The following is a 10346-nucleotide window of genomic DNA, read 5'->3' as shown; positions in this document are numbered from 1 at the left end:
AAGCTGTCCACTGGCTGCCTAGTGCCACCTGCCCTTGCTGCTCAAATGACCTGTGCCTCTGCAGGAATGAGTGGGAAGGTTAATCTCCCTTTCCCAAAGTAGTCACCCCAACACTTGGAACATGGGTGACCATTGAGAAATTGCAAAAACCAAATACATGCACATGCACCTGATACTTGGAACAAGATTAAGCAAGAGGCTCACCCTGACCAGTTACAAAAGCACTCGGTTCAGACCCTGGATGGGAGAGCTGCACCTGTGCTCTGCCCACACACTCTTGGGTGCATGTCATATTCTCCCTTTGTGCCTGCAAGACATGAGACAGTGGCAGAGGCTGATGGCAGAAGGGGCCTGCTCTGTCCCTGCAATGAGACCTGGCCACTGCAGTGGTGGCAGGATGGAGGTGGAGAGGCAGGGTATGGACCTGCCAAGGCCCCAGACAGTGGGGAGCAGGTGGAGGAGGGCTGAGCATGCAGGCGAGGCTGTGGGAGGAGGAACCTCTATAGCTGGGGAGGCTCCTATGAGCTCCCATTGCAAGTTTCATTGAACTTCTCTTATGAAACACAAATTCAATAAAATTGCTATAAAATTCAAGCTGGTGATCACAGATAATTAAATTATCTGTGACTGAACTGTCTACATGCCCCTTGGAGCCAGCCTTGGATGCAAGAGATCCACAGACTTATTTTGCCTCTTGCAGACTTCCAATTACGTGACCCTGGCGGTCTTGTCACCAGATAGAGGTCCGTGGAAGTACGGAGATGAGAAAAGGGGACTTTCTCTCTACCCTGGCCAGTCCATTTTTTCTTTTTATAAAAAACATAGTATCATATTCATTCTTTTTAGACATACATGACAGTAGAGTCATGTATATTATAATTATTATTATATGATTATTATAGATATTAATTATTGAAATCATACTTGGAGTATGACTTCTCATTCTTGTGGTTGTACATGATGTGGGGTTACACAGGTCTTGTATTCTTATATGACTTGGGAAAATGATGTCCAATTTGTCCCACTATCTTCTCTATTCCCATCCTCCTCCCTTCCCTTCATTCTCCTTTGTCTAATCCAATAAACTTCTATTTTCTCTCCTCCCTTACTTGTTGTGTGTTAGAATCTGTGTGTCATAGAGAACATTTGGCTTTTAGGTTTTTGGGACTGGCTTATTTCACTTAGTGTGTTAGTCTCCAGTTCTATCCACTTACCAGCAAAAGTCATAATTTCATTCGCCTTTAAGGTTGAGTAATATCCCATTGTGTGTATTTACCACATTTTCTTTATCCGTTCATCTGTTGGTAGGTACATTGGTTGGTCCCATAGCTTGGCTATTGTGAATTGGGCTGCTGTAAACACTGATGTGGCTATATCATGTTTTCACCCCCCATCTTCTCCTGCCTTCATTATTATTTGTATTCTCATTGGTTGCCATTCTAATTGAAGTGAGGTAAAATCTTAGTGTTTTGATTTGCATTTTCTGATTGCTAAAGGTGTCAAACAATTTTTTTCATGTAATCCGTTAGCCATTTTTATTTCTTCTTTTGAGAAATGCCCATTTAGTTCCTTTTTTTTCGTGGGGGGTACCAGGGATTGAACTCAGGGGCACTCGACCACTCAGCCATATCCCCAGTCTTATTTTGTATTTTATTTAGAGACAGGGTCTCACTGAGTTGATCAGTATCTTGCTTTTTCTGAGGCTGGATTTGAACTTTCGATCTTCTTGCCTCAGCCTCCTGAGCTTGCTGGCATTACAGGCATGTGCCACCACACTTGGCTTGTTTAATTCTTTTGCTGATGTTTTTGATTGGGTTAATTTTTTTTTTTGTGTGTGTATAAGGTTTTTGAGTTCTTTGTATGTTTGGGATATTAGTCTTCTCTTGGAGAAGTAGATGGCAAAGAATCTTTTTCCCATTCTGTAGGTTCTTGCTTCATGGTCTTGTTTCCTTTGCCATGAAGAAACTTTTAATCTGATGCCATCTCCTATATTAATTCTTGATATTATTTCCTGAGACTTAGCAGTTCTACTGAGGAAGTCATTGCCTGCTTCTGAATGTTAGAGTGCTGAGCCTAAGTTTTCCCCTAGTAGTTGTCAAGTTTCTGGTCTAAGTCCTGGGTCTTTGATCCATTTTGAGTTGACTTTTGTGCAGTGCGAGAGAGAGGGATCTAGTTTTCTTCTTCTACATAGGCATTTCTAGCTTTCCCAGCTCCATTTGTCCAAAAAAGAAAAAAAAAAAAAGACTTTTCTCGGACATATTTCTTTGTTAAAGATCAGACGACTCCATCTGTTCACATTCGTCTCTGTTTTCTGTTCCGTTCCATTGGTCTAGCTGTCTGTTTTCCATGTCAGTATCCTGCAGTTATTGTTACTCTAGCTCCGGGGGGGTTTAACTTGAGGTTGGATACTGTGATGCCTCCAGCGCTACTGGGACAGCTTGGAATTGCTTTGGCTGCTCTGGGTCTGCTATTTTTTTTCTAAATGAATTGAAGGACTGCTTTTTGCAATTGGGTGAAGAATGTCATTGCAGGAGTGATCTTGCTGCTGGCTGTTTGCTGTGCTGCTGAGGAGAGGGATGAAAGACACTGTCTTGTTTCATCTCATTGCTAGATGAGGGGTTTGGCACATAGAATTGCTCCCTGGCAGTCTGGCTCCCTCTGTTCGTCTAGGAGCAGGATGCTATCTTGTCTCTTTCCACATTTTTCTTTCCCCCAAGTGTAGTGGGGTTTCCCCTGTACCCTGAGGGCTACAGGGATTTCTGGCCTCTCCCTGGCAGGTTAAGGCTTTCTCTGTGGGTAGAAAATAAAGCAAAAAGACCTTGCTGGGATTTCCTACCTTTCCATGCAGTCAGCTGCTGTCATTCCTCACAATCGCGTCACGAGATTATGCATCTGATGTCATCTCAGATTCCAGACTCTCAGGGGCTCTTGCCTGGGTCTGTGGAAAACAGTCTGGAGACGGTGTGAACTCTCCCTGAGTCTGTGAATAACGGCTTTCTGCAAAACCATCTCGGCCTTTGGTAATTTGTTACCAGTTTTAGCGGATTCTTTTAACTGACTTGTATAGCATTTGTCATCTGTTCCAAGTACACAAGGTTTTCCTCCCATCCTTCCTTGGAGGAGTCGTTTTTGTTTCTTGGATTTGGGGATTGTTCATACGTTGCCTGGATACTTCAAGTCTCCTCCAATCCAGACAAGTTGTGATTTTGGTTATTCAGCCTTTAAAAATTGCAAGTGTGGGAGTGGAATTCTTTCCAGCTTTCTGCACCCTCATCTTTCCAAAAATTAATTTCTTTCCTAAATTTGTATGAGGTCGTTTGTTTTCTTAGAAACCAAGACAGTGAATGAATACTCAATCATATTTATAAGGTGATATTTACACATATTTAAGAGCTTAAATATTTAAAAACACTATAAAAGCTGGGCATGGTAGGATACGCTTGTAATCCCAGCAGCTTGGGAGGCTGAGACAGGAGGATTGGGAGTTCAAAGCCAGCCTCAGCAAAAAGTGAGGCGCTAAGCAACTCAATGAGACTCTCTCTGTAAATAAAAAAAATACAAAATAGGGCTGGGATGTAGCTCAGTGGTCAAGTGCCCCTGAGTTCAATCCCTGGTAATTGCACCCCCATCCCCTGCTGCCCCCCTTTCTGGACCCCAAAACAAACAAACAAACAACACCACTATAAAAGAAGAAGGGAACCCTGTCCAGGAGCAAGTGTCTTAAGACAAGATAACCATGGAGCATCTAAGAAGGAACAATGAGAAGGGAATTCGGGGTAAAAGATTTCAGAATGCTTTATTAAAGTCTCACAAATTCTGGCTAGTTTCTTATTATGAGCAGTAGGAAGTTTAGCAGAACCCTGTACGTAAAGTTCACGCTTAGTAACATGCTTTATCCTAAGTCAAATTAAGTAGGATACTCATTTCATCATGTAGGGTTATAAATATCCTTTGTAATTTTCTTAAAAGTTTTATGTTAAAGATCTCCTTCATAACTAAATATAATAATTGTATGCAGGGACTCAAGTAATTTAAACACTGAGCAAATATTTACTAAATACCTACCCCTTGCCAGTCACTCTGTTAGATAGGGACATTGGATAAAAATTATAGAACTAATACCCCAAACCCATCACTGAAGTAAAAATACAGTTTGGACATACATTCATTAAAGATAGCCACATTACACTTTTCAAGCAGGATTTTTTTAAAAAAATCTAGACTCTACTCTTTGAACCCAGCACACCAAGGTTTATAGTTCTTGGTGCCTTTTTCTCCCTATGTAGACTGAAAGATCCTTTAATAAACAATTGCACTGTCAACCAATGGATACTCATTAGTTTAGCAAGATGCGTTGTTCTTGGCAGGCGCTAAGTGACTGTTGAGTGAAAATATATCAGTGAAATTCAGAGGAAATCTTTCTGTATATGTGTCCATGTCCCTGTGGTTTCCGTGATGGCTACTGGCCAATCTAAGAACAATGGAGAGTTGGTGATTGTTTATACTGTTGTGGAGGACAATCACAGGAGACTCTGAAAAAGTAAGTAAAGTAACCAGTGATGTCAGAGATATGAATGTGGCAGAGTGGGGCACGGGGTAGAGAAGAGAGCATGTGGGGGGATAATTCAAAATGTCAACAGGACAAAATGACAGAAAATACTTAAGACCTTGGGTTCCATCCACAAGACTGAAAAATATGCCCCTGGTGGTCAGGTGACTGTTCAGTGCCACACAAGACTTGAAATAGGGGAAGATGACCAGGAAGGAATTTCATAACAATGAGAGAAGTTGGAAGACTGGGCAGAGAGTCAGAAGAGCAGCGGAAATGGGAAACTGAGTAGGAGCTCATGGTTTTAGGAGGGAACGGATTGTCTTTGCTTCAGGAAGGAGAAGTTTGTTGGTTGAATAAGGAAGTCAGAAGAGAGGTCTGTGAGGTAGGTTGGTTTACAACAGAAACCAAAGGACGACTTGTCCGAGAGAAAGAAGTAGCATCTGCAAGGGCCATGCTGTTCCTGCTACTCCCCTTGATCGCTGCTCTCTTCCCAGGAGGGGACAGTGAATTTGGTAAGATTTGTGGTAAGAGATCTGTTGGGTGCAAGTGTGTGTGTGTGTGTGTGTGTGTGTGTGTGTGTGTGTGTGTGGTGATGGCAGTTTCCCCTGCACATACCTGGAGAGAACGAGGGCCAAGCTGGCCCCATTCTGCATGTTCTTACTCAAGCCCTCTGTGCTGTCATGGAGGATGTTGGTAGAGCATGGGACTCTGGGGGCCAGCAGATGTCAGCTAAGGTAACGGTGGCTCTCCATTTTCCAGATTCTGAGTCTTCCCACTCTGGCACCTTTCTTTACCACGTCTCTCCCTCCCAGTGCTTGATTTCTTCCTATTCTATCTATTCTTTTGCTACAGGGTTTGAAGAGCCTGTCTCCTATCATATCATGTGGATGTCATCCTTTCACAACCGTTCCTGGGCACATCTGGGCTCAGGCTGGTTGGGGGAGCTGCAGATTCACAGCTGGAACAGCAGCTCTGGTACCATCATTTTCCTGTATCCCTGGTCCAGGGGCAACATCAGTAATGAGCAGGTGACGGATGTGGAAAGGGCTTTCCAGATACTCATTAGAGTTAAGGAACTTGACACTAATCACTTGACGTCTGAAGGTGAGTTCAGTTCCCTTACTGGGGAGAAGAATGGGAGGAGGGGTGGGGAGACTCAGTGAACTTTTCATTATTCTGGGAAACAGGCTTCTCTGTGATCTGAATCTTACTTCATACTCTTCAGCATAAAGCTGCACTCACACCCTGGGCACCTGCTATAAACCAGAACCCGATTCTCCAAAATTTTATGAACTGAGCTCTCATTGCCCGCAGGGCTCTGTGTTATCATCTCTCCTCAGAGTCATCTTGTGGCCACCCTTTTCCGTGGTCCTAGATGAGGTACCCACAGCTTCCTCACTTATTGGTTGACTTTTTAAAGTGTGATTTTTCTCTCTCATTTAATCTCTGCTGTCATTCCTGTGTAAACTGTCCTAGTGACCATGGATACGTTCACCCAGGTTAGTTAGAGTCTCAGCTCTCTCACATGAAGTCCCTCACCCCCCACACCTTCCCTGTCACCTTTGAACAACCCCCTCCCTTCCTCATATTATCATCTCTTCCTCCACCCCCAGCCCCCACCAGCTCCCCTTCTGTGAACCTCAATTCAAACCACATTTGGGTCCATTCCTCTAAAGTCCCCAAACTCCCTTCTGTTTTTATTCTCTTTTGCTTACATCTCATCCCATTTTCTCCCTTTTCTCCTCTAATTCTTTACTTTTCTTCCCCAGATCCCTTTAATCTACAGGTGGCAGCAGGCTGTGAACTGCAGTCTGGGATGGCCTGGGTAGGCTTCCTGCAGGTAGCTATCCAAGGATATGACTTCATGAGTTTCCAGAACGAAAAATGTTTACCATCTCCAAAGGGTGGAAGAGAGGCCCAGAAAGTCTGTGAACTATTCAATTTGAACCAAGACCAAACACATTCATTACACATGCTCCTCAGTGACGCCTGCCCCCGTTTCACCTTGGGTCTTCTTGATGCAGGGAAGGCTCATCTCCAGCGACAAGGTCAGTCTTGTCGCCCATCTCAAAGAATTCTTCTATTTTAAAGTCAAATTCAGGATAAAAAGAGGATATCGAATGACATTTCCAGAAGTTGGAACCAAGTGTCTCTGTAGTCTCCTGTGGAGTTCTGAGACTCTCAGTCCATGTTAGAGTCTGTGTCTGGATGTCTTTTCTGTCCTTTGCAGTGAAGCCCGAGGCCTGGCTGTCCAGTGGCCCCAGTCCTGGGCCTGGCCATCTGCTGCTGGTGTGTCACGTGTCTGGCTTCTACCCAAAGCCCGTGTGGGTGATGTGGATGCGAGGGGAGCAGGAGCAGCTGGGCACTCAGAGAGGTGACATCCTGCCCAATGCTGATGGGACATGGCATCTCCAAGCAACCCTGGATGTGGCAGCTGGGGAGGCGGCTGGCCTGGCCTGCAGGGTGAAGCACAGCAGCCTAGGAGGGCAGGACCTCGTCCTCCACTGGGGTGGTAAGAGTGGGACCCAGCTGGGGTTAATGGGAGGTCCCCTATCAGAACATGAGGCCAGATATAAAATTTGGCATTTTTAAGAATTCCAGTCTCAAAAAAGAAGACAAATATTTGAATCCAAGGAATAGAAGAATTAAAAATAAAGATCTGTAGATGCAGAAATATGTAGAATGAATGAAGGATTCATCTCTTAAAAGGGATGAGATAAAATTAGGAAGAATGATTGGTGAGGTAGAAACTCAAAATAGTGCAGTTGAACAAGGCAAATAGGGAGTCAAACATGGGGTGAAACGGGGGATACACTTGCAACAACACCCTGGTGTCCCCTTGAATCTGCAGCACCTCCTAGAGCCCTGGGCTGGATCCTCTCAGCCGTGACAGTGGCCCTGGCTCTTCTGACAGGTCTTGGATTTTGGTTTAGGAAACGCTGGTGAGTTTTGTATCCATCTGTCCTGTTCATCCCTCCTCCCCATGGTCTTCCCTTCTTCTTTTTCTCTTTACTCACTTTCCTACTCCTCCCAAATCCACTCCCACTTTCTCCTGTATTCTCACCTCCACCTTATGAAGGTCTGTTATTTCTCTGTTCTCATTTGGTTCATGTAGGACACACTGTGAAGCTCCCTGCAGTGCTGTCCCTTTGAAGTGAGGACCCATCGACCCAGGTGCCCAGTCTACACCTGGACACCACGTGGTGATGACATCACTTCAACTGACCTCGTGAAGCCTTTGTAATTTATCTGGTTCATGATCAGTTACCAATCTATGCTCAATGTAATCTTGCAGGGTTTGTTGTTCAGAACTGGCTTCTGGGACTTTAACTCTGAATTGAAGAGGACCCTAGCAGCTCCACTTGTTTAGATGTAATGGATCACCAGATGCATTTCAGATGTCACATCCTCCAGGGGTCCTTAGTTGATTCACAGTGGGAAGCCCTCTCTCCTCCATCTGTGCTTCCCCACGTTTCAAGTGTACCCCTCACTGTCTAGCGTGTGTGGCAGTTGTGTAGATTTGTTTTTAATTTTCAGTTTTTAAAACATTGAGAGCAAAGCACGTGCTTTTTAAGTATCTGTATCCCTGGTGAAGTATCTGGCCGTCATGTAGTGTGTTCTCAATCAAAACCTGTGCTGAATTTATGTAAGGTTTATACTTTTTAAATTTTTTTAAAAAAATTTTCTGCCTTTTAAAAATTATCTCTGCCATCCTGACACTTGTGTTATAGTTGAGACATTTGATGCTTGACTTGTTAAAAATCTTACTTGGAGGAGAGTTTATGATTCCTAATTCTACAGTTTTTTCCCAGAGCCTCTGAGAAGAAACACAGTGTGAGGATGGCCTTAGGCCTGAGCCTAAGCAACTCCATTTTTAAAACTCCAGTTTGAAACCTGCAGTGTCCCCAGGCACACCCACAGAGCCCTCCAGTGTGGCCTCAAACCACTCACTTGCCCCACCCTGATAACAGAGTGAAGCCCTGGCAGGCTCTCCTCCCCTAATAAGAGGGAAAGGGGAGAGGATCAGGGTGGAGACCGCCAGACCAGATGTTTCGGACCCCAGGGCAAATGATGTCACTGAGAAATCCAGAGGTAGCTGGTAAGGATTGAAAGGGGGTCAAAAGCCCCCAAATTTAGTATAAATAATAGAGCTGATGAGCAGGGATTCAGCCAGCAGAAACAATATGCACTTGAGCTGGAGGGCCTGATGAGGACTTGACATCCCATCACTTGTCATTGTTTCCTGATCCTCTGTGTGATCCTCACCTTCTCAAACTCTACCACCTTGTCTGGACCTTGGTGAGAGCTGCAACTTCTCCATATGAACCTCTCTTCAACCAGTTGTTCTCTCCACACCAAGAAAAGCCTGCCTTGGTTCTGGACATGATCACCGTGGTCTGAGTGAGTGTGCATCTGCTGGACTTAAAGCCTAAGGCTTGAGACTTCTGAACTTAGCATGCAGAGGGAATGTCTGTCATTAGCCTGTCATGATTAAGTGTGTTTTGCAGCGCCTAGAATTAATCTAGAATTGTTTGCTGTAAATTGATCATGACTATTGCAGTGTCTAGCATTAAAGATTGTCATCTTCTTGATTAAGACCCTATAAAGTGAAATTGTATTGAGTAATTTGAGTGAATAAAGCATTGAACAGGGGCAGAAGTACATGGATATTCCTTATTTCTTCCCCTGGACTACATACGTCACAATATCACCCTCCTGGGACACACAGTTTTGCCTGTAACCACTTCTGTTATTCAATTAGGAAACTATTAGAAGGAAACTTTTGTTTCCATTTATTCTCTAAACTAAAAGAGCAGGGAAGGATGAAGGTCCTCCATATTCAGTGTCGTTTATGGTCAAGCCACAGATCATTACATTGGGGCTTGGTAGAAATGTAGATTGTGGTTCCTGATCTCAGACTTACTGAATTACAATTTTTATTTTAACAAAACCATTAGAAGATTCACAGGTGCATTAAAGATTGAGAGGCACCTCATGGTGATGATACCTAAAATATGGCCCAAGGGCATTACTGAAGAGGAAATAAAAAATGAGGAGTCAAAGTGCTGCTCTTGAGGATTGAAGTAGGTCCTAGTGAGCAATGCGCATTCTCAGCAGTTATGTTCTCTACAGTTGCTGCTGCAAATAGTGTGTTAGTGAGTACTGAGCCAGGCTCCTAGGTTAAATAGAGGGATAGGTTACTTTGAGTGTTCACAGTATTTGTGTTAATTGATGAATATGTAGCCTGTTTTGTGTATTTTGTTTAAAAATCTTATTTAATATATATTTATGGGTAATAAATTGTATGATTATTGGAGGACTGTTTAACAATTTCCTGATCCTGACTGATGTAACAATAAGTTTCCTTGGCTTTCAACCTTCCTACAATGCTGGCTACCACATGTGAAAAAAATCTTTTGTCATCTCAAGAAACTCCAAATTTAGTTTTTGTCCTAGTTTTATCATAGCATTATAGATGTTATTTAACATAGTAGATTTACCTACTAATAATTAAATTTCATCTTTCTTTTTCCAGTGTATTGTGTTGTTCATTCATCAACCTGTAATTCCCAGGCAACCCATTATAACTGTAGCAAAGCTTATCTAAAATACCTTCTTCCTCTGTAATACCATTACAGCCTTTTCAGTTTAAGGATAATTAATAACATTTTAGATATGTTTGAAGTCAGTTTAATTGGCCCAATCATTAAGAAAGAGCACAAAAGGGTGAAAAACATGGTATTGCAAAAATCACACAAAGGATGCCCATCCTATAGAGAGAAGTGAAACCTGA

At 43.3% G+C, this 10346-nt stretch overlaps 1 protein-coding gene across 1 annotated transcript; it reads left to right on the top strand.

Moving 5' to 3' along the window:
• The first annotated feature begins 5889 nt into the window (after nt 1-5889).
• On the top strand, nt 5890-9983 carry LOC144368382 (T-cell surface glycoprotein CD1b-3-like). Its single transcript, XM_078027214.1, has 4 exons — nt 5890-6600; nt 6783-7064; nt 7404-7494; nt 7668-9983. Exons 1-4 carry the CDS (start codon nt 6078-6080, stop codon nt 7708-7710), a joined length of 939 nt encoding a protein of 312 aa, XP_077883340.1. The 5' UTR covers nt 5890-6077; the 3' UTR covers nt 7711-9983.
• The last annotated feature ends 363 nt before the right edge of the window (nt 9984-10346 follow it).

This window comes from Ictidomys tridecemlineatus, chromosome 11 (assembly GCF_052094955.1).
Source record: "Ictidomys tridecemlineatus isolate mIctTri1 chromosome 11, mIctTri1.hap1, whole genome shotgun sequence".
Taxonomy (NCBI): domain Eukaryota; kingdom Metazoa; phylum Chordata; class Mammalia; order Rodentia; family Sciuridae; genus Ictidomys; species Ictidomys tridecemlineatus.
The sequence above is the reverse complement of the archived record's forward strand: the minus strand, read 5'-3'. Positions and strand labels throughout refer to the sequence as shown.